At 52.9% G+C, this 22,806-nt stretch overlaps 2 protein-coding genes and 1 long non-coding RNA gene across 9 annotated transcripts in view; 2 read left to right on the plus strand and 1 right to left on the minus strand.

Annotated features, from left to right (window-relative positions):
- The first annotated feature begins 1,559 nt into the window (after positions 1 to 1,559).
- Positions 1,560 to 2,774, plus strand: LOC116572920. Its single transcript, XR_004278551.1, has 2 exons — positions 1,560 to 1,647; positions 2,407 to 2,774. It is a non-coding gene; the product is annotated as an uncharacterized LOC116572920 (long non-coding RNA).
- Positions 2,775 to 4,098: 1,324 nt separating this feature from the next.
- Positions 4,099 to 22,806, minus strand: part of RASSF4 (Ras association domain family member 4) — a 31,985-nt gene continuing 13,277 nt past the window's right edge. For 6 of the 7 annotated variants that reach the window (XM_032312374.1, XM_032312376.1, XM_032312373.1 and 3 more), the window contains 8 exons: positions 15,934 to 16,076; positions 14,457 to 14,548; positions 13,405 to 13,562; positions 9,756 to 9,857; positions 9,434 to 9,485; positions 8,769 to 8,890; positions 7,812 to 7,909; positions 4,099 to 6,460 (listed from right to left, as the gene is read on the minus strand). In XM_032312374.1, coding sequence (XP_032168265.1) covers positions 6,400 to 6,460; positions 7,812 to 7,909; positions 8,769 to 8,890; positions 9,434 to 9,485; positions 9,756 to 9,857; positions 13,405 to 13,562; positions 14,457 to 14,548; positions 15,934 to 16,076 — 828 coding nt within the window. In that variant the 3' untranslated portion in view covers positions 4,099 to 6,399. The remainder of the gene's footprint in view (positions 6,461 to 7,811; positions 7,910 to 8,768; positions 8,891 to 9,433; positions 9,486 to 9,755; positions 9,858 to 13,404; positions 13,563 to 14,456; positions 14,549 to 15,933; positions 16,077 to 22,806) is intronic. The other variant, XM_032312377.1, reaches the window with a different exon arrangement.
- DEPP1 (DEPP1 autophagy regulator) lies at positions 18,499 to 19,975 on the plus strand. Its single transcript, XM_032312378.1, has 2 exons — positions 18,499 to 18,746; positions 19,289 to 19,975. The coding sequence occupies exon 2, from the start codon at positions 19,315 to 19,317 to the stop codon at positions 19,939 to 19,941; it is 627 nt and encodes a 208-aa protein (XP_032168269.1). The 5' UTR covers positions 18,499 to 18,746; positions 19,289 to 19,314; the 3' UTR covers positions 19,942 to 19,975.

The raw sequence follows: 22,806 nt of genomic DNA on the forward strand, positions 1-22,806 counted from the left end.
AAGCTAGGTTGAAAAAGTAATAAAATGACTGAAACTGTTTTTCACATCTTGTGTCACGAAAGACTTTAAAATGGGAATAATTACCCAGAGTCTTTGCATAAAAGTTTATAAAGCAAATAACTGAAAATACAAATGACATCATTGTTCTTGCCTTTCCTTCATCTTTTTATGTAATTCAGACTCCAGGCCTGGTAGTACTAAGGACTTTACTTGGATATTTAATAATTATCTCTGTTGTAATTACAGTTAAGTATCAGAAAGAGCAAACTGCATACAATACCTATCACCGAAGGAGCACCACTCATTAACTTTGGTCAATATTTGCAGAGTATCTATTACAGAGTATTTACCTATTTACAGAATATCTGTTTCAAGGAGACATTTGTTAGGTACCTAGTGTTGATGTTCAAAACACAGCTATCATGGGAAGCACACATGGAAAAAATTTAATTTTTTCATGCTATAGAAGTCAGATCTGATAGGAAACTCTGAGACTATGCAATCCACCTAGAACACTACAGTGAGGAAATCATACTGAGAGGTAGCCTTAGTGGTACGCAGACACTGTTCCATAACCTTTAACTCTCATAGCAGCTTTATGCGATGCTCTCCATTTCACAGCTAAGAAAAGGCAGGCCGACTTCGGCCAGGTCCCCAACCCCTAGCAGCCTGATCCTAGAGCCAGTCCTCTTGGTGGCCGAACCGACGTCCAGCGCAGAGACCGGTGCTCGGCATAATTCCTCCGCAGGTGCGGATGTTACGGTAAACCTGAGCGATGGAGCTGCAGTCGTGCGAACGCGCATACCCGGAATGGACCTGCTTTCTCCTACATAAAACCCGGAGGACAACAAAGCTGCGACGTCGTCGGGGTGTCAGAGGTGTAAAGGAGTCCGTGTCTGCGGCTCGCTCCTAACAGCCCTGTGCTACCTCAGCATCCGATCCAAGGATTTAGTCCTGAAAAGCGCCGGGCGACGCCGTCGTGGGGACTGCGGCCCGCCCCACGGGCGCTCCCGTGCAGGCCTCCGCCCTCCCCAGGCCGCCGCCGGCCGCTCCTCGCAGGCCGGACCCGCCCAGCTCCCTCCGCCCTCGCCCCCGCCCGGCGCCGAGCCTTCCTAGCGGACCCGGGTCTGCGCCGCCCGGCGGCTGCCAAGCGGCGCCCGAGCCGCCTCCGAGCACCGGGCCGCGCGCCCCCGGCCCACTCACCGCGCAGCGGGCCGCCCGCCGCCGCCCTGGCTCGCTCGCTCGCTGGGCGCCCCTCGCGCCGCCGGAAGTGCGGGCCTTGCCGTCAGTCGGCGCAGCGCGGCCGCTCTAGGAACGTGGCGGGGGCGACCCTCTATGGTGCTGGGCCCACCGGAAAGAAGAAACCCTTTGCTTCCTCCTGTTTGCTTCCTTTTCCCGCCGCGCCGAAGTCCTCCCGGAGGACCTGAGGAGCGCGAGACCTGTGGCCGGGTCCCTTTGTGTGCGCGCCGTGGCCTCCGGAGCCGGCTGACTGCAGCCCGGTCAGTGGGGGCTTTTGAAAGGCGGCACCGGCCGGACCAACCCCTAGACCTCGTTCTGCTCATAAGTTTTGAGCATTTACTAATTATTAAATTATTTACTCTGGAGAGCCGAAACTGTTACTGATACGGTCCCCCGTGCGTTAAAAAGGTGGTTTGTTGTTGTTGTTTTTGTTCTTGTTGTTTTTTAACCAAGTAAATGTCAAGATTTTTTTGTTGTTGTTTAATTCCAGTATAGTTAACTTACAGTGTTATATTAGTTTCAGGTAAATTTTAAGATCTCAGTTGGCTTTCCTAAGCAATTCGTGAATGGGTAGCATCCCATCTAGGAAGTAGGGATGTTCCAAGGAGTTGTACAAAGTGAAAAGTTTTTATAGGAAGGAGGGTGGAACAAAGAGTTATTAGCGAAAGGAAAAAAAAAAATGTTATATTTTGGTGGGGAGGGAAGGAAAGGCAGTTTTTGTCATGAGGATGAACTCAATAGTGCCCCTAAGGAAATTTCAAATGTTACAAGACCACATTCCTGGGATAGGTTGAAACTGTAACTAAGTCTTGGTTTCCCGTGGGCAGAGGCGGTGAGGGGCTGGGGCAAATGACTCCATTTTGTGCTTAACACCTTTAATTAACAACAAAAAAAGCCTCTGGAGGATGGGAATGATCATACTTTATAGATAACGAAACCGAGTCTTAGAGAAGTTTGCTCAAGTTCCCACAGCGTGTTAAGTGGAAGAGCAAGGATTGGGAGGGCTCTTGTTGGCACCAGAGTCTCCTGATTTTCGGCATAACCCCTCATTTCTCTTTAATAATGATCTCTCCTGGTTCTCCTCTCTTAAAAGCTCCTCCTCCTCCACCAGCCTGGCAGGGGCTAGGTCATCTAACCTCCTTTCTCTTTGCCCTCATTCCCCTGTAGAGCTGCTCCAGTCTGATGGCTTCCAATACCATCTGTTTACCTGAAGACTCCTGACTTGGTAACTCTAGTCTGACACTGGGATGCAAACAGTGTTAAACTCCAGACCTGTATATATCCAATTGTTTACTCAGCTGCCATTAGCATGTGTGCTGGACATCCTGAAGCTAACCTGCACCACAGAGGAATTGCTGACATTCACCCAACCTGTTCCTTCAACAGTCTTCTTCCCAACAATTGATGGCAACTCCTTCTTTCTAGTTGCTCAGGCCATAAATCTGTCTTTGTGTCTTTTTTCACCCCAAATCCAAACCCAATCCAACTCTGAATTCTGGTGTCTCTGTCTTCAAATATATCCTGAACTGAACTGCTTTCAGCAGCTTCACTGCTATAACCTCCACCAAGCTGAGGCTTCTGTGAGAAACCACCCTACAGGGACCAGTGTGCCCTTGAGCCTAGTTGTATTTGAAGAGCTCGTTCTAAGAAGAAGGGTATACACACATGACGTGGAAAAGCTCCGTTTTAGCAGGGAGCACTGCTGCATTTGGCAAGACCACAAGAGAGGCTGGTCACAAGTGCAGTAACAGCCCTGGTCCATCTCCTACAAAGGGACCCTGACAATGGCTCTGTCCACCAAGCCCGAGACTTTGCTTTCTGTTTCCTTTGGTTTCCCTGGGAAAGGAAACTTTGGGGATTCCCATTCCTGGGTTTGCAGAAAACATCTCTATTAAAAGCATGGCCAGGAGGGAGCAGAGCCCCACCCTGCATGCTGTGAGTCCAGGGGCAGGTCAACAGCTGGCTTTCTTCCAGGCAATCTCAGCTTGTGGGGCCAAAGTACAGCACGTGTACACGTGCTGTTTTTATACTTAGAACGGCTTGGCTCTGATTGCACTTCCTGCTTGATCATAGTTGAGGGACTGAGGCAGGGGGGCTGCTGCTCACCCAGGCACCTGGGAAGGATATCCCACTCCTTCTCCACAGCTGCAGGGTGCCTGCCTCTTGCCCACGGTGGCACACATTGTGCTTTGCTGGCTCCTCGGCAAATCACCTGGTCAGAAGGTTGATAAGACTTGTGCTTTGTTTCCCTGGGACTAAAGGACCAGATGTATCCTGGGTGAACACATGGCTTTATTGTGACAGTGGGAAGGCCTTTAATCCATTTTCTGGTAAACATTCCTGCAGTTGGCATATAGTTATCACATGAGAAAAACAAGCTGTTTTTTTGGTTCCTTCTGATGATTTGTTCTGGGCAAACCACCCTGTTTTCCGTGAGTCCAGTCCTTCTTTTGCAATCCTGTTGATTTCATCCTGTGTTTATTATTTTCTGTGGTTCCTGAGACCTGACCTGGGAAGACAGTCCTGTTCTAGGAGAGGACATTCACTCATAGGAATCTGTACTTTGGTTTGGGATACTTTTGTTGTCTGAGATACTAGTTAGTGAGGGAGCACATGAGAAATACCATAAGCTCTATGGAGAGAAGAAAAGAGAGTTCCCACATAAACCAGCAGGAAGCCGCAGAGCTAGCAGAGAAAATCTGAAGTGGTGGTGGCACAGTGAGCTGAGTTAGCAGATTTACAAATTGCCTTGAAAAACAAACACACTGTTGGTAAAAAGATTGGCTAACTAACCCCTCGGATGACTGTAGAAGTGTGCATTTTTCCCTTTCCTGTGCAACTTGCTAGTGATTTTTCTTAGCTATGTTTTGATAATGTCTAGTTCAAAAGTGGTGCTTATCTAGGCAGGCCTTAAATAATATTGTAAAGATTGCCACAAAAAAAAATCCTAAAATGAGAAAAACTATAAAACAAAACCAGCGAGTGCTTTTGGAGGGCCTCTGATGTCTTCCCATGTGCAGGGCCCTGTCCTGCTCCTAAGCCGGCGGTGTTTCTCAGGCTGGAAAGCCACCTATCCCAACCTGGGCTCAGCCTCCAGCATCCTTCCGGGGACCTACACCAGCTCCATCGTCTGTTGGTCCCCTGACCCTCCTGGATATCCAGCCTGCTTCTCCAGTTGAGGATAACACCAAACACCTCTTACTGAGATGAACCGTGGCTCCGTCTTTGTCCCTCCTGAACTGAGCACGAGCCTGGCACAATTACTCCTGAATAGTGGATTGGCAGTTGAACTAGACCTGAGCTTGTAACTATGGGTTGGGGAGTAGAACAGCCTGGAGAAGCCTGTTTGATTTGTTTTCTACCCTCCCTGAGGTACTGCTGCCGTCCCATCGGAGCCCCTGTCTGGAAGATTCTTATGGTCCTCCTGATGCTGAGATTCTGTGAATCAGGGTGATTCAATTGCTCACCCTCCAGGCTGCCCACAGACCCCCAGCAGTGATTCTTCCTCTGTGCCCTTTGGCTGCCTTTGTCCTCAGGCCCCACACTAGTCCTCCGGCTATGCACTGAAATGAATGAGTCACGTTGGGGTCGAGAGCACCAGGCTGTGGCTCAGCTTTGGCTCTTTTGCCAAATTTGGCCACACATACTGTAGGATCAAAGTTTCAGAGGTTAGATCTGGGAGTCAAGGTAGACACATAACTCAGAAAGAAGGCTTGGTCCGAATTCCTTCAGTTCAATAGAGCGCACCTTTATTGAGCACCTAGGAAACTAGGAAAGGAAGGGAGAGCAGAGATGACAGATACGGCAGGCTGTCTCCCTAGGGCACCTCTGCGTGTCTCCATGATGATGGAGCTAGGCCGGGGATGTCCTGGCAGGAAGCTCACCTGGAACTGTGAGTTTACACAGCACAGCTGCTCCCAGGCTCGGCTCTTTCCGGGTGCCAGGAAGGAGCCAGTACATGGAGCAGAGCTGGACTGTCTCTTTTATTTGGAAGACTTTATAGTTTTTTCCTTTAAATCCACTATCCACAGGCCCCAGTGGGAAAAGAATATGGTCTTTAACTTGCTCTGTTTGGACAAACACTTCACATGACCAATGTAAACTGTTGCATAGTTAGTTTTGCAAAGGCCTTCCAGTTCATTCCAGAAATTCTCCCTCAGCTGACAAATCCAAATTGTTCTGGCCCCAGGGAATTCAAAGCCATTTCTCCTCAAATAGACATTTCTTCTCATTGTGCCCCTTTGATGGGAAGTGTAGAGATTGAAGGAATAAGCCCAGAAAGGGCAGGAGGCACACAGGCATCCACGGGACAGCGGTGATGGGGACTGAGCATTGCCTTCCTGAGCCACTGCCTGAGCCCTGGACCCTGCTGCACAAGGGCTGGCATCCTTCCAGTGCCATGGGGGCCACCTCCTTTATGGGATCAAAGCACCTTGTTTCCTGCAGCAAGTTCCTTATAAGAATTCTTCTGGTCCCAACAAGAAGTTAGAAGCCAGTACTTCAGAGAGAGGATGGGATGCTCATGGTCTTGTCGGGGTCTGAGCTCTGCTGCCAGTGTGCTAGGCTGTGCAATGCTCAGAGGGTGGCATCCAAGTCTTGGAGGCCAGGATTGCCACAGGGAAGTGAAGGTCAGAAGCAGGGCACATCCCCTATCTGCTGGCAGCCCTGATTTTCTCAGTAGAGCCTTGAGCAGCAGCATGTGGTGAAGGCAGACAGGATCTCATGGTTCACGTGGATGAAGAGGTCAGGGGCTTGTGGCCAGGCAGAAACTCTGGACCTAGGCACTGGGAAAACAGATAGAGCACACACCCATGGGCTCGATCACATACCACTCTCCTGAGCAAGAGAGGGGTGGCAGGAAGAGGACTGGCCATGCCATCCAGCCACATCATGTGACCAGTTCCCCAGCTTCAGGGCTGCATACTGCCCAGGCAAGCCTCAGACATAGACTGCACCGAGCAAAGTCGTGGCTCCTCAGGCCTGGCTCTGGGCCCCGTGAGTGCTCAGCTTGGAGCCAAGAGCCAGGGACATGGGACGCATGGCACTCAGGCAGAAAGACGCGTAGAAGTGCGGGGGCTGAAATTCCTCAGTCAGGGCCTGGCCACCCGCATGCAGGGGCACTGGCTGTGGGGGGCTTCAGATGAGGCCATTGCTAGCTGGCTACTTGGCCTCCACCAGCTGCTCCAGGCGCTGCAGCATCGTCAGACGCAGGGCTTGGAACCTGGAGGGAGACACAGCCAAGAGGACTCACCAACACAGGGGGACACAAGGAGAGGGGGACAGAGCAAGGGAGTGCACAGATAGCTGGGCCAGTAGACCTAAGGCTGCTCAGCGGCCACCATCTCTCCTCCGATGAGGCCAGGGAAGAAGAGCCAGGCCACACCCTGCCAAACCAGCGGCTTAGAGGAGCAGGCACACGGGGCTGAAGACGCTGGCAAGCTTCAAATGCAGAATGTGCTGTTTCTATTCCAGAGATTCTCCACTATAGGACAGAGCGTGCTGGAGGGGACAGGGTGGCAGAGTGGGGATCAGGAAACCTGCATTCAGGCCCAGTCTCGTCAGTGACCTGTGCTCCAACCTTCTGCACCTCAGGCCTCGGTTTCTTCTCTGTGCTCTGACTACACTAGCCAGGTGACCCCCATGTCCCCTTCTAGCTCCCAGACTTACAGCAGACTGCATGGTGGACTGTCCCCTCTGACCGGGTGTCTCTGCTGTCCTCCTGAAAGGGGCCTCACTACACAGATGGAAAGCTGGGGTAGGGGGTTGGGGGAAGGGCTGAGGCATTCCAAAACTCATTCAGCCAGACACCGGAATCCAAACCAGTCCCCCAACTGCAGGTCCTCTCACCATGAGCAGACTGCCTCCTTCCCTTCCTGAGGAGGACCCCAAACCTGGCCCCGGCTGAGTGGCCCACATGTTCCCCCACCCCCACCCCATCTTTCACTCTACAGAGGAACAGACCAATCATTGGCAGATGCAACTTGGCTGCTTGCAGATGCAACTTGGCTAGCCTCAAGCAGCCAGGCCTTGATGTAGCTTCCCCAGGAGCCCGCAGGTGACACCTGCTCACCTTTCCATTGAACAGGTCCCCTGCACCTGAAAACACCAGCTGGTACAGAGGGTTCCAGCGGTCACCACTCTTTGGCAGGCTCAGAATTCTCACTAGCGGGAAAGGCCCAGACCTGGCGGAATGTGCCCCGAGCAGACCTTCTCCTCGGTCACTCCTCCAGGGCTGTGTCTCCTGTAGAGCTCATGACCCTGGTCCAGCGCCCACCCCTGCTCCTGCCTGATTCTCCCGAGCTGTTTCAACAGCGGCGCCCCTCTGGAGCTGGTGAGGTGCTGAAGCCAGAGGGGCAGTTTGGCTTGCCTCCTGTCCTTTCCGCAGGCTATCACCCCAGCTTGCCCTCACTACAGAGCAGGGGGCCAGCGGGCGGTGCCGGGCAGCCAGGGTGGGCAGGCCTCCCTGATTCTGGCCAGCGCCATGCCCTGGAGGAGAGAGCTCGCCCGGCCCCAGCCTGGGGGCTCTGCCCTGCACACTTTGACCCACGACTGGCTCTTTATGTGCTGCTTACTTCATGGTCAGTTTGATTATTTCTCTTTCCTCCTCTTCTTTTAATTTTTCAACAAAACTGTCCAGCACCGGCATTTCAAATTTAATGTACTGAGCGACCTAGAAAATCCAAGAACATTTTAATGTGCTTTAAATTAGAAGCCAAAAATGTGTTTTTCTTTTCCTCAGGGTCTCCACAGCTGCTGATTTAGCCCTGTCTTCTAGCCTGGGAAGGGGCTACCTGTCTCCCCACTCACCCCCAGCACTCAGTCTGTACTAGGACGGAGAACAGAGAGGCCCATGCTCACTGCACAGCCTATTATCCCTGGGAGGAAAGATGAAGCTGGATATTGGGAAAAGTATTCAACAGAGAGTAGAACCACACTGGGGGTTCTCCAGAGCGGGGGAGTGGAGCCCTGGAAACGTCCCCATTTCTAACCGTGGAACAAAGCTGTGCTAGTCTGTGAGTGGTCCAAGGGATACAGGGTCACTGACCTTCACCTTGGCCCAAACCCTGTAGGCCTTTTCTGTGCAAGGGAGCTCAGCAGCATGCTCTTTCCTAGACCAGGATGCAGGCTGCAGTGGGCCTTAGGCACCTGTCTCCCTTCCACATGCCCTGGGTACTTATAGGCCCTGAATAAGGAGCCCCTGTGAGAGTCTTTAGTGTAAGGACAACTAAATACACTCTAACAAAGTAAAAGTTTCTGCCTGCCTGAGAGGGAAAGCTCAGGCATTGGTTTTTGAGGACTCAACTTCCTTTTTCCCCTAAGCCAGCGGACGGAGTTGGTGGGCACTGACAGGAGGAGGGAAGGCTGGAGCCATCACTGTGCTGGGCTCGGGGCCCTTTGGGACAGCTGGGTGAGATGTCACTGCAGAGGGCTCTGGCCAAGCGCATCTTCAGAGCCCTTGGGAGACCCCCATGCTGTCATGCGGCCCCTCCCTGAGGAACAGGTCTCCCTGAACCTCAGCCCCGACTCACATCGTGGGGAACTTCCTCGCCCAGGTCGGCTTCCATCAGGAATATCCTGGCGATCTTCTCACATGGCCCATGCAGGATTCTGGAAATCAGCGGATACTCACAGTCTTTTAATTTTGTTCTCTCTGAAAAAGAAGGTCATTTATAAAATTCCTGGGGCATTAGGATTGCCCCCTCTTTGTTCTGGGGTGGGAATGTGGTAGAAAAATGGTGGTCCAAGGGGCTGGGAACTTTTTCCAGACCTTGAAGAGAAGGTTGCCCTGAGTGTTGTGTGATTGTGGCATTCAGCAAAGACAGGTCAGAACAGGAGCCCAGGGAGTAGAAGAGAGGAGAGCGTGGACACGGGAGGCCAGGCTGCTCAGTTACCATGGAGCAGAACCCTGCACAGAGGGACATGTGCGTCCTGCAACCGTTCTCAGGGGGCGAGGGGTTTCAGTTCCAGCTCACAGTCCCTGATGTGTCCCCCAACCCCTACCAACTGAATGAGATCAAAGACAATGGCTTCCCTTGTGTTTTTGGCAGGATTCTGTAAGGGGCAGAAAGTGTGCCTGGTTTTGGGGCTGGCGGAGCATTCACAGGGGCCGTGAGAGAAGGAGCATGGTCAGTGAGCTTGCCACATGGACAGAGACTTTGGTGTTTATGATATGGAAGCACAGGCGGACACTTACCCCCAGACTCATGAACAATGTAGAGTGCAAACTCACTGGGACCATTTTCCACCTGTGTAGGCAAGAACAGGAAGTCAGGGCTTTAGGAGACAAGACAGGAAGGGATCCCTGGCAGGAACCAGACCCCCAGTGCCACATGCACAAGTCCCCAAGGATCCTCCCCTCTTTCTCTGCATAAGATCCCAGAGATGCCGTGTCAGCAGAGGAAATGTTGCTAGACCTTCTACCCAGGAACCACAGGAAGCTTCCCCAGCCTTTGCTAGCTCCCCCAACAAGTCACCAGCCTCCCAGGGCAAGGCCTCCTGCTCATAGCCAGACTTACTCGGAACTTGTTCAGCAGCAAGGTGAGCACATGCACGGTTGTCATGGTGCTGTTGACCCTCACGTTGGTCACGGACCCATAAGCAGGAGTAAACACTGAGGTCTGCAGAGGGAGGAGGGCCATTCAGGGCAGGGCCAGAGGGACACAGAGCTGACATCACAGAGGGTCGGGGCACACTGTCCAGTGTGGTCTGAGGCCACAGGTGAGCCCGGGCTCTGGAAGCACCTGTGCCTGTCCAGGACAGATCCACACACAGCTGTGCCCACATCTGATGCAGCTGGGGAAGCCGTAGCAACTCTTGTCTTACAGAGGCCTGTAAGAGGGATGCCTCCAAAGCTATGAGGGCCAGCTCTTTGGCCTTAGCAGCCAGTCCCACGGAAGTACTTCCCAGTCTCCTTCTCACTCTTTCTTTGGCTCATATTGCCAAGTGTCTGTTGATTCTAAGACCGAAAGTTCTGGAATCTATCCACTCCTCCCCATTCTCCCAGCAGCAGAGGTTCTCAGTTCACACTGCATCAGCATCCCACCTCTCCCCTTTCAATCTCAGCACTTTCCACCCATTCTCCATGCTGCTACCCCAAGGAACAACCTTTTAAAAACCTTGCAATTCCAAATATATTCTGGACCAGCTGCATTAGCACAGTCTTGGCTCCCAGCCCCAGACTCCTGAACCAGAATCTGCATTTTGAGGAAACCCAGTGATACTCTCCGTACAGTGCGATTTGAGAAGCACTATCTTGTGGCATAGTTCTAGTTAGAAGTATCTGAAGGCGTCCCATAGCCTAAATAATACCCTTGCTTCCTCCTCTCACTGTTCACACACATGATACGGTGATTCTCTCCCTCGTGCCTTGTGGTCCAGCCACACAAGCTCTTCAAGGTTTGGGGGTCCCATTATAGTCCTGCGGGTACTTTGCCTTTCCATGTGAGACGCCATATATACAGGCAACCAGAGCACCGTCTGAGGCTTAATAAGTCCTCAGGGAGCATGAGTCAAGTTATAGACCTGCCAAGCATTTCACCTAAAACCTTTGACTTAATCCTTACAACAGTTTTTTGAAGCACCTGTCATTACGCCTTTTAAGAAAGGACACAGAGTCTTGGAGAGGTCAAGTCGCTTAGTCATGGTCCTCCATCTAGAAAGGGCAGAGCCATTGGAAACCCCATGCTTTACCCCTGTGGCACTGGGGCCTCCCTGTGAATCTCATTTCCCCGAGGTGAGCTCTTCCTCACTTTCCAAAACCAAATTCAAATTTATACATTCCTCCTCTATGGTCCTAGCTCTGCTTTCCCGGGGATGTAACTAGGGCTCAGGGATAAGAATGACTTGTTCAGTGTCCCCAAGTACCAGAGTCAGACTCAAACCCAGACCTGCTTCCTCCATAGCTGACATGCAGGGTGACTCTGTGTTACATAGAAAGCCAGACTAGGCTTTCAGTTTCCAAGAAATATGGAATAGAGGAGTCAAGCTATTTCAAGAAGAAAGGTCTTGTCAACAAGACATTATTAGTGTTTCTTCTGCCTGGAGCCTTTTCTCAAAATGATACTGATCAGCTCCAAGTAGAAACAAAGGTCCCCGCTACTTTGCCATCTCTAAGCACAATGGTTTCTCTCCGATAGAACACATTAGAATCTAACAGCCCAGGACAAAGCAATGGGACAGGTACCAAGTTTTACTGAGTCTGGAAATCATGCCAACACTACTGTGAATCAGAATACTTTTGGAAAATGATTGAGTGAGGTAACTGTGCAATTCTAAGAAATAAAATCCAGAATAACAACCTCAGGAAGTTAATTCTAGGTAATTATTTTTTACTTGTTGCCTGTGATTCAAGTACACACTGTTACCTGATTTCCCAGGACACTGATTCCGAATGGATTGAAAGGAAGAGCGAGAAGGAGCCCCTTACCCAGCCCAGAGATGGGAACCAGCTGTCCAACACACCTAGGATACTAGTTTTCCTGGAAGAATGAACCCACCTTCTGTAAGTAAATCTGTTACTGGGAGAAAGAGCCACACAGACTGGAGTACAAGCTAGCGTGTTGAGTATCGAGCTGGCTGAGGAGCCCTTCTTGCTATCATGGCTCCCACGGACATGAAAGAATGTGACAAAAGCCCTCATTGTTCATTTCTGTTCATTTCAAAGGCTACAGAATCCTCAGACATCACCATGTCTCTGGGACTTTTGCAATGACAACAAAAGGTGGAATGATCTTAGAGAGGAATGATTCCCTTAGAAGAGGGGATGAATGTGCTGGAGATAAACCCCACTATTTGTTACCTTGAGCTGTGGATCAAAAGCTTTCTTTTTTAGGATCCTAGAACTACGAAGAGGCTAACCTCATGCAAATATTCTTTTAAAATTTTTTAATAATTCCTCAAAACTGCCTATACAGAGCTAGTATACTTACTGGACACTTTACAGACTAAACCCGTTCGGAACAAGATTTAAGGAATATATAGGTCAGATTGTGGGTCCTTTGGCTAATCTAAATCATTCTTAATCTCTGCTTCATTTCAACCCTGCACCCTTTCGGGAAACTACTCTCAAATGGTCCTGGGTTTCCCTGCACTTAGCAAAGATGATGTAGTGTCACCCATGAACACACATTGCAAACCCAGACCAGAGTGGGGGTAGGGGTGGTCCTCTTAGTAAGGCAGAGTCCCTTCTGCTTGCCTTGTTGGATCCTTCACCCCAAAGTCCAGGATGCCCCCAGAGTACTTGAATGGCTCCTGGCAGACCTAACCTGGGTAACTGTTCTTCAGGTCTGACCCTGGGAGTTGCCTTTGCCAGCACCCTCCCCCTCCCATGAGTCACCGCCTATCAAGACAGGCAGCTGCTTCAACTGGAAACCTCTGCTTCCATTTCCTAGCGCTGCAGGATGTGGCCCAGTTACAGGACGCTCCCTCCAGGGCCTCACCCAGACTGCCACTCATGCCATTTATAGAAACAATCAACTTCTCCTTTTACAGTTGGATTTGTTTAGGGACTGATGTCATCTGGGGAAGGAGATCTTTTCCTCAGGTCAGTACAATGCATGCTTGGACAAAAGGCTAAGTGCTGGGAACCAGGAGCAGTGTGGGTTCTCTGGGGCCCAGAAACACGTGCCCCTGGGCACACCTCAATCTAGAACTTACTTGACCCAGGGAGAAGGTCAGCAGCACATCACGTTCCCGTGAAACTCTCAATCAAGCTTGGGTGGAAATCTCAGAGAAAACTGTCTAGTTAGACATAAACTTGGCATTACTTTCCAAAAATCCACACACCTTGGGAAAATGGATTGACAGTAAGTATGTGGTAAAAGCAAAAACAAAAACAAAAACAAAAGTAAAAACAAAATACAAATGCCCCCAAAACAGGCTTTGGGGTGACCAGTTGGAATGTGTTCATTCGTTCTTTCTTCCTTCCTTCCTTCTCTCTCTCTCTCTCTTTCTTTCTTTTGACTGTTATTTTGATGTCATTTTGGGCAAGCTATTTCTCCTCCCAAGCCCATTTATTGGTGAGGACGCAGCTGTGACCACACCAGCACACAGAGTCTGACAAGACTCTGGTGGGGCCTGGCCTTCCAAAGGCCCAGCAGTGCCTGGGGCTGCCTCCCTGTGGCCTCAGCTTCACGGCCCAGGGGAAGGGTTGGGCAGAAACATCACCTTGTGGTTATAAAAGTGCCCATTGATGGAGAAGCGATGTCGCCGAATCCTCTGGGCCTCACCAGGTGCACGGGCCCGGGGCCGCCTCTGGATCACGCAGGCTGCGTCACTCTTGGTCCGCATCAGCTGGGGGGTCTCCTCGTCCTCCTCCAGGGGCTCTGTAGTGAGGAACCGGTGAGAAGGTCAGTCCGGGGTGGAGCACAGGGGCCCAAGAACTGCAGAGCTGTAGCGGTCCCGTGGCAGGTGGGGCTTGGTTCCCTGGAGCTCTGTGGTGACGCCATGCTACAGCGGAGGGTAACATCACTGCTGTTTTCATGACAGTGCTTGGGGGATGCCCACTTTGTAGACAGGAAAGGGGACCCCCGGATAGGATCACCTGTGTCGCCATGGCCTTGGCCTCCATCTCTGGGCACCCAGGGCAGGTCTTGGGCAACACCACACCGTCCTCTGAGCCCCCACTGAGTGTGAGGGGAGGACACAAAGAGGACGGATGAGCAGCCTGGATTCCAGAGTGTGAGGGAGACGTGCCCCAGAGGCCCTGCCTGCTGCTGCTGTTCTCTCCTTTCCAAAAAGCAGGGGACTTGGGCAAATTACATCACAGTCACCTCTGCCAGCCTCTTTTCTGTAAGTGGGGAGGTGAGGAGAAGGCCTTGGACTGAGACAGTTATTTAGCAAGTGAGGAGGTATTAGCAAGGATTTGGCAAGATAAATAAAGCCTTTCTGTGCTCCTGGTCTTCCTTTTTACTTTTTACTTTTTTTTTTTTTTTTTTTTAAGGGTTGTGGGAGAGAAGGGAGAAGGGGCAGAGGGAGAGGAGAGACAAAGAATCCCTAGCTGACAACATGGCCAGAGAAGAGCCCAACTCGGGGCTCAGGCTCACAGCCCTGAGATGACGACCCAAGCCAACATCAAGCATTGGACACTTTAACCCACTGAGCGGGCCAGGTGCCCCAACACAAAGCTGTTCTTCAGAGATGATGGTCATGAGCCAAGACCCTCCTCTTCTACCCTAGTGAGCAAGAGGGGCTCCCAGGTAGCCCGAGGCCCCGCTTACCTGAGCTATCTCTGGAACTCTCGGCCCCGTGTGCAGTCTGAGCACTCGGCTCCTGGGCAGGAACCCTGCCGTCCTGAAGAAGTGGATCCTTTCTGAAAAGACAGTCAAGGTGCTCAGAGAGCTTCTGAGAGAGAAAAGCAGCTCAAGTCACAGAGAAGAGGCCTCCTGCCTCTGTGGACGGGACACAGGCAGAAGCAAGGCCAGCCGAGGTAAGGCTCTACTTCACACCAAGTTAATGTAAGATAGTAAAAGAAAAGCAAAGACTTGCCACGGTGTCTCCTGTAAGGAGAGGGAGTATGTCCTGCAGACCTGAGTGGCCTTGTCCCTGCTGCACAGACACAGGGACTAGCTGTGTGCCCATGGACTCCTGGGCACCCCGCTGAGGGAGATGGTGTCTGTGGCCAAGTGTTGAGTGGGCTCTCTGGGCTTCCCTCAGGCCTGAAGGAGAGTCAGGTGGGGGAAGCTTGAGGGGCCAATCTCTGGGCCTCTGGGCCGGGCAGAGTCCAAGCCAGGGAAGCTGGTGCCTGGCTGGAGAAGGGGATGTGTGTGATGAGAAGTAGCCTCACAGCTACTTGCTCACAGCATGAGGGAGCCAGGGAGGGTCAGGCAAAGAGCAGAACCCAGGCCAAGAGGCCTCTGAGGGGGGTCCTGTCTGTTCCCATGGCTGCTTTTGCCCTGGGGGGTGGGACTCACGAGTCATACTTGTCGCCTTTCTACGAAGCCCATCCAGACATTATACTCTAAGTCTGTATGGGGTGTCAAGGTGCTAAGTGCCCTCAGAACAGCAACTTTGCTTGAATTTCTGAAAGGGAAATGGTTTTGAATTTTTGCCTCTTGGAAGGATTCATTACATGCAGAAGCGAGCAAAACTCAGCAACTAACTGCCCTTTATTGGGTTGGGGGGTAGGCAGAGAGAGGGGGCAGATGTTCATTAAGTGGTAAGGTAGGAAACAGTTTCATCATGACTGAAACATATTTTTGATGTTAAAATAAACCTGATATTAATCTCTAATAAATTTATAAAAACAAATTCTGATACTAAAATGAAAGTAGAGCCATAAGAGGTTAAATTTGTGTGAATTTTTAAGGTAGAACTGGAGATGCTAAGAAGTGTTTGTTTTGCCCAGGATGTTGGAAGCCCCTGCCCAGCATAGCTCCTCTCCTTGCAGATAAGGCAGCTCCTGTGAATGTATGAGGAAACACAGCTGGAGGCGATGGGAGTCTGGAAAATTCTCCAAGAGCAAGATGGTTTGGTCATTATCTAGAAAGACCACTATTGGCAGGTGAGGCCGCAGGCTCAGGCAATCACAGGGTGACAAGGATAAGGCTGGCTTGTGTTCTCCTGTGCCCCATTTGGGAGCAGGGCTTTGCCCTGAGACAGAGGACACCACCCCGCAGACCAGCCCAAACGGTACGCTTGGGTTGAACCGGTGTCAAGGAGGACACCCGGCCCTGCCTCCACCATCTGAACACTCACAGGGGGCAGCTGGGCTGTCCGGGTGTCCAAGAGGCTGAGGAGAGGTGCACGCGCTCCCTGTCGTCCTGTATCTGGAGCCGGATAGGCCGCCTCAGGCCCCAGGCAATGTTGAGAAGCCCCTCGATGATCAGAGCACCTTCTTCCTGTGGGAAGCCCACACAGGTTAGTCTCTTTCCCCAGAGCAGCCCTCCACAGGGGTCACTGCTCACCCTCCCTGAGCGCCCTGAAGGCCCGGGCCCTCCCCCGTGGGCTCCCCTGAACCTCCTTGCCACAAACACAGCTCTCCTCCTTGGGATCCCATCCTCCCCTGGGGGAAGGCACACAAGCCTCTATGTGCTCCAGGGTGTGAGGCTATGGGCTGACCAGAGGAAGCCTGAGGCGTGCCCTTCCACCGCTCTGTTCACGTCTGGTCAGGGGCATGGCCTGGGACGGAGCAGCTGAGTCAGGCGTCCCACAGGAATCCAGCTGCTATCCAGCAAGCACGTCCACACGGGTGAGGAAACACGTTCCAGAGAAGCATGACCACGTTGACCCTGGTGCCGTGTAGGGGTGCCTTCCCCTCCCCCTCCCCCAGTGCACCTGGGGAAGCGGCCCCGATGGTCACCAAGTCCTACCGAGAATGTGCTGCAGGCCCTGGATTCCATGCCTACCAGAGCAGGGATGGCTGCTCTTCGGAGCTGTGTCTCAGTCTCGCGCTTCTGCCCACGCTGCTCCCAACTACCCCAGGGACCACTCGAGTGGGCTGGGCCCACCCCGATTTCTGAGCTGCCTTCTTTCCTGATGGCCAGTCTTGCTTTTCTCACAACCTGCCCATTGCCAGCCTCCACGTTCCACTACTGGCATGAGCACTCAGAATAGCTACAACAGCTCCCATTCTCTGTCCCCAGCTAGCCTTGATTTCCCAAGGTCTGCGGATGGCACAGCTACTGCCCTCCTGCTGAGCCCCGAGGTCCTAATTGACAGAACCCTCCAGAGGCATTCTCAGCCAGTTTCCCCTCCCAACCCTCAGGTCTCTGCTTCTGTTTCTGACTTCTTTCAGGCTCCTATCCACGAGTGACCACCTCTAGGCTCTCTGCGCCCAGCCGAACTCCCCCACGTGTGTGCCTGGCCAGGCTGCCTTCAGGGCATCTTCCTAATATCTTCTCAGCCCCCCTTCCCCCAGAGCTGTGATCCCCCCAGCTACCTGCTCCTGAGCTGCTTTGAAACTAGCCATTTCACAATGAATGTTACCTTTTTTTTTTTTTTTTTGAGCGCTGGTTGTTATACTCCCACTGCTATCTTAAACACCACTTTAGAGTCACAAATTCTCTTTCTTTCTCCGTATTGGCATTGAAAGCCTTGTGAGAATAAAAAACCTTGTGGAAATGCCTTCTTTTCCCCTGAAGGGCTTACAGAGGTGTCCTGCAGGGTCAATTTCATGGTAAGTTAGTAACCACTTAAAGCACCCTGTTATCCACAGAGAAAATAGTTCCACTCTGTTCAAGGTTATCAAAAATACACATTGCTTTCTTGAATGACCTTGCACTGTTTGCTAAAATAGAAAACAACAATAAAAGCAGAGGACTTTTTGATAACCACTGATGTTAACACAGTCGCAGACAGGTAACTAACGCTCCCTAAGAAGAAAAGACTGGGTTGATTTGCTGGAGTTAAAGGGGGCAGTAAGCAACCCCAAAGTGGGTTTCCGTTCTTTGTTTTCTGTCTTGGCCTCAGATGCCTCTGTCAGAGGTCAACACACCCCCTCCCCCAACACAGCTCAGCAAATTCATTCACAGAGCCCCACTGCCTGCTGGTCCCATGTCCGACTCCATGTGTGAAGGAGATCCAGCAGTCTTGGTCCTGGGTCTGAGAGTCAGGAGATCATTTAGAGCTCCAAGGGGCAGGAGAAGACAGCACCCCTGGGCCATTGGCAGTGGGGCTGTATACGCTGGGCTGGGCCTTCAAACATGCCACAGGACGGCTCTGGAGAGTGCAATGAAGGAGGCAGGAGGAGTTGCTCTGGAGCTGGGAGCCAGGAGCGGAAGCAGAGCTGTTGTCTTCAAGGTCAGGGATCAGCTATGTTGGGGTCTGCTGGCCTGATGTGACTCGGGCCCTGTGTCCCTGCACGGACAGAGTGTGTGTCCCCAAGCTGCCCCCCGACCACTGTTCCACTGTCCTTCTGCCTGGCCCCATTGGAATAGAGGGGAGGTCCCGTCAGGCTGCAGCTGTCTTGCTCAAATCAGGGGAAACTGGGGGCAGAGCAGAAGGAGCTCCAGGCTCCTGGGCAGCCCTCGCCAAACAGGCCCAAGGAGGACTTGAATGTGGGTCCCACAGCCTCCCATGTTCATAAGTCGGGAAGTCATTCTGGGCCCTCCGATTCTGGGTCCCCCCCTCACTGTAGCCCCCTACCTCTCCCGCAGCCTGAGGTGGCTGGAGCGGTGCCACCCCTCCCTGCCCTGCGGAGTAAACATCCATCCACGGAGCCTCCCACTGCTCCAGGCTGGTAGCTGGGCCAAACCCCGCCCGCCAAGCTGTTTTCCCTCTGAGAGCCTTCCTGTGTGCTGCTATTTTTGGCCCTCGTGACAGTAACTGGTGGCTGGTGAGGAAGTATAAAAGCAGCCGCCAGGCCTCCAGGTTCACCAGATAGCTCGGGAACGCTTGCACGCCGGACAGTGGCCAGTCGTCCCCACCACCCATCCTCCTGGCCATTCCACGCTGGACACGGGGCTCTGACGGCCGGGCCCCCAGCCCTCCACTCGAGCTTCCTGGGTCTTTCCAAGGACTGTCCTTGCTTATCCAGCAGCCCTGTGAGCCCCAAGTACCCTTGACTCCAGGTAAGAGAGAAGCTTCCCTCTGGTTAGAGACACAACAAGAAGGTTTTGTTTCTCTTTGAGGGCGGGGCGAACAGGGCCTGACCGTGGGACAGAGACCAGGGCATGCAGTCGAGGCAGTGATAATAGCCACAGAGGGCTTCGCATCGGCAGTGGGATTTCCCGGGAACTGTCATCCCATGTGTTTCTTACAACACCCTTTCCAGTGGGTGGGTCGGGGACACTTGGAGAGGTGACTTTGGAGAGGTCCCCACCCAGATGAGGAAGCAGCAGAGGCCGGTTTTACCCAGGTTCCCTCTGACTCCAGTCCATTAGACTGCGTTCTGATTTGTATGGGTTCAACAACAGTAAAGATGGATTCCTGAGCACGTAGCTTTCAGTGTTAATGGGAAGGAAGAGTTCAGGAGTCTGAGCCCGGGTTTGGGTATGCAGACATCACTCCACTCTCGGCCTGTGAATCACCCGGGCAGCCTCTGCTGAGAGAGGGGACCAGCAGAGGTGACAGAATGGCAGACCCCTCATCCTGGTCTTCTGTCGATAAACAGGTCGCTGCTCCGCATCGCTGACGGCCATGAGGTCCCGGCTCCTGCTTCCTGTGGCCCACCTGCCCACCATCCAGGAGACGCTGGAGGAGATGCTGCCTGGGGGGCCCGGGCAGGAGCCCCCGGCCTCCCCCAGTCTGGATGACTACGTGAAGTCTATCTGTCAGCTGGCTCAGCCCACTTCAGTGCTGGATGTGGCCACAGTCAGGGCCCAACCCGGTAGAACCCCCCGGCCAGCCCGCGCCTTCAGGAAGAGCCCTCCTACTGAGTCTCTACAGGACATTACTACCCGCTTCAGTGGTCAGCAGCCGGCACTGCCTGGGGACGGCACTGCTGACCCCCTGGACTGGCTCTTCGGGGAGTCCCAGGAAAAAAGGTCGAGTAGGAGAGACCAACCAAGGAGGACTGGCTCCTCTGCTGACTCCTGGGGTCCACACAAACAGATGGATTGTGGCAAGGCACGAGGGACCCCCAGAGGGAGACCCTGGGATGCCAGGGTGCAGGGGCACTCTCTGGCAAGACCCTCAAGGGACTGGCACCAGGGCTCCTGGGCTTCCAGGCAACTCTGTACGGACGTGGCCTCCCCCCATACCCCCCGCCCCAGAAGCACCCTCAGAACTCTCTATTTGCACCTCCCAGTGATCCATGAACTCTAACCCCTTCCCAATAAAGGCTTCTGTACAGAGCACGCTGGTCTTTGTCACCTCCCTGCCCCTCCCCTGAGGTGGGTACCGTCTCTGGCAGGTCCCCAAGAGGGAAACACCTTTCTGCAGGGGCTGCCTGCCTGGGCATTTTATAGAGAAACCCCCTCCTCTGAAAAGCGAGAACAGCCTCATCTGGGCTCATGTGGTGTTACTGGTCCTGCTCGCACTGTTCCTTACTGGCTGAGCACCTTGGGCAAGTTACTTAACATTTCTGTTCATTGATTTTTCTCATGGGTAAAATGGGGGTAATTAAAGGGATCTGCTTTCTAGATTGCTCTGGTGAGTAGATGGGGTAAGAGCCACATGCATTATGGGTGCATAAAGCCTGCACACAGGCTTCTACACACGTCTGTGTGGTTGCTTCGCAGGCAGGGACGGAGGTCAGTGGCGGGTGAGAAGCAAAGCTCTCGGCCACACAGGGATTTCCGAGCGAGGACTGCACCCTCCCAGGTCAGCCTCCTGGCCCCCACCCTCAGAGCCTGTGCTCCATGCAGCCCAAGAGGAAACATAATGGTTTCCCCAAAGGTACCTGCTGAGTTTGGGGGGAACCTGTCACCAGGGCACCTGGGGTTTCTCCGTGGCTCCAGCTTACAAGTCCTGTTGTGTCATTGGGAGAGTTTTGCCCATGCTGAATTTCGCCCACATTCTTGATGCCCAAGAGAGCCAGTACCAGCACAGCTGGCAGAATGTCCAACCACGGGACCAGGCGGTCCTGTCCTCACCATCCCCATCCCTCCCTCCACCCGGGGGGCTTCTCAACCATCGGACAAAGTGCAGGCCATTGGCCAGCTGACCTGCCCTTAGGCAAGCCCAGTGGCCAAGGCCTCACTCCACAGGTCCCAAGGTCTGGGCCAGGCCTAGGTCTTCCAACCCCAGTGCCTGGAGGCACCTGGCACAGAAGGAGATGAAGGTGAGGAATAAGGGAAAGGGAGGGGGGTCTTCCTCAGACAGGCAGGTCAGGAGGCATCAGAGAACTGAAAAGCATCAGGCCTGAGGACCCATTACCCTGTTCCCTTGGGCAGAGCTGGCTGACCCTGATCTGGGCAGAAGGGGCAGAGGGGAGAGGAGGAGAACAGAACTGTGGCCGCAGCCCAGCTCACAGCCTGCTTCAGTTGCTCCATCTCCTTGCTCTGAGGAGGATCAAACTATTTTCTCCTTCCTTTCCTTCTTTTATTTTTAAAATTGCTTTGCACTTTTATGCGTGTTTTGTGGGAAGGCAGAATGTAAACCAGACATTTAAAAGTTTCACAAGACAGTCTGCTTATCTGTAAAATGGGGACACCGCCCCTGCCTTCATAGGCTGCAAGTGTTGTGGAATGGGGCGTGTGTCCTCGGAGATAGCATGGAAACCCCACAGACGAATGCCTGCGTCCACCACAAGCCACTGTGTATCTAATCTGCTCAGACCTGCCTGTCCCTGACCTTTGCTGGCAAATAAGTGCAGGGGCAGCCTTTAGCCAGAACACCCTTAGAAGGCGTTGGGGTGAGGGGGCTGACCTGGGAGAGGGTGCTGGCCTGTGACCATGTGGGCTGGGCTCACCTCACTGTGGCCCCTTCTGCAAAGCTGTGTGAAACCAGGTCAGAAGGAAGAAAGATGAGGTTGGCCAGTTGACCCCAAGCTCAAAACCCACATGGCTGCATTTGGGAGGTCAGACAGGGCTCTGGGCTCCTCTGCTCATATCCCCTGATGTGAAAGAAGCTAATGGCACCTTCATGAAGGGGCAAAACAAAAATAATTGAATAAAGGGAGTGGGGGAGGGAGGGACTTTTGGCATTATTCCAAGCTTTGCACGGGACAGAACAGCCTAGCAGAAAGTCCCTGTGATGGGAGCCCTATACAGCAGTCTCCTGCTCACTGGCCCCTGGAGTTGGGAAGGGACACAGTGTCCCGACCAGCGGGCAGTCTGGGAAGCACTTGGGAGCTCTAAAGGGAGCACGTCCATTGCCTGCGGAGTACTCACCTGGATGCCAGTGGTCTGCCAACTGCCCATCATCCCTGCCTTCAGGCGTTAAAAGAAGGCGGATCGTTATAAGAGGGAAGAGGATCCTGACTTTCTCCACCCTGGGAGCAGCAGAGACCCTGAGTGAGTAAAAGGATGCTCCTTCCTTTTCTCACTCAGCTCAGGAGCCTGGGAGAGAGGACTGGGTGTGATGTATGCTCTCGGCCACCAGGGGGAGCACGAGAGGCCGGCTCCCCTAGTCCACTGCGTGCAGGTGCCCAACAGGAGGGTCCTATTTTTCATCGCAGTGATATATTTAAGCACTGATATTTCTGGGTGTTCCATTTTTCTCTCGAGCAATCAAACAGCCTGGTTAAAATGCTTTGATATCTTCAAAAGGCACAAATTGCTCCAAGTTGCTCCTGCTCTCCTTTGTAATATAAGCAAAAGTATCCCAAAGGCAAAATTTATGATAGAGGAGGCTAGTGCCTGGGCCTCCATGGACAGAGGAAGCTAGGACGGGGAATCCCTTGCCCTTTGGAAGCTGGGGGAGAATTCTCAGGGATACGCTGGCCCCAGGGCATGGCCCCTGCTCCCTGACACACTTCTATGGATCCCTGACACACTTCTTTGGATCCTGGAAGAGACTGTGGAAGAAGAGGTGTCCCCAAACTGGAACAGCCAGGCCACCATCTTTCGGGGGAAGGCCTAGTGACAGCAGGGAGCGGGGTCTTCTCTGGAGCCCCACATGGCTCTGTGAGGGCCCAGCTGGTGCCCAGCCCCTCCGCAGCTGGGAGGCACTTTCACTTGGTGACTGAAGGTAACAAATCCCTCCCTGCATCTTTGAGGCCTGCCAAAGCTTAATGCTGGCAGTGGG

Source organism: Mustela erminea, chromosome 14 (assembly GCF_009829155.1).
Source record: "Mustela erminea isolate mMusErm1 chromosome 14, mMusErm1.Pri, whole genome shotgun sequence".
Lineage (NCBI taxonomy): Eukaryota > Metazoa > Chordata > Mammalia > Carnivora > Mustelidae > Mustela > Mustela erminea.

Excerpts from the sequence above, each read along its gene's own strand:
- DEPP1 (XM_032312378.1), top strand. The coding sequence starts at position 19,315 with ATGAGGTCCCGGCTCCTGCTTCCTGTGGCCCACCTGCCCACCATCCAG.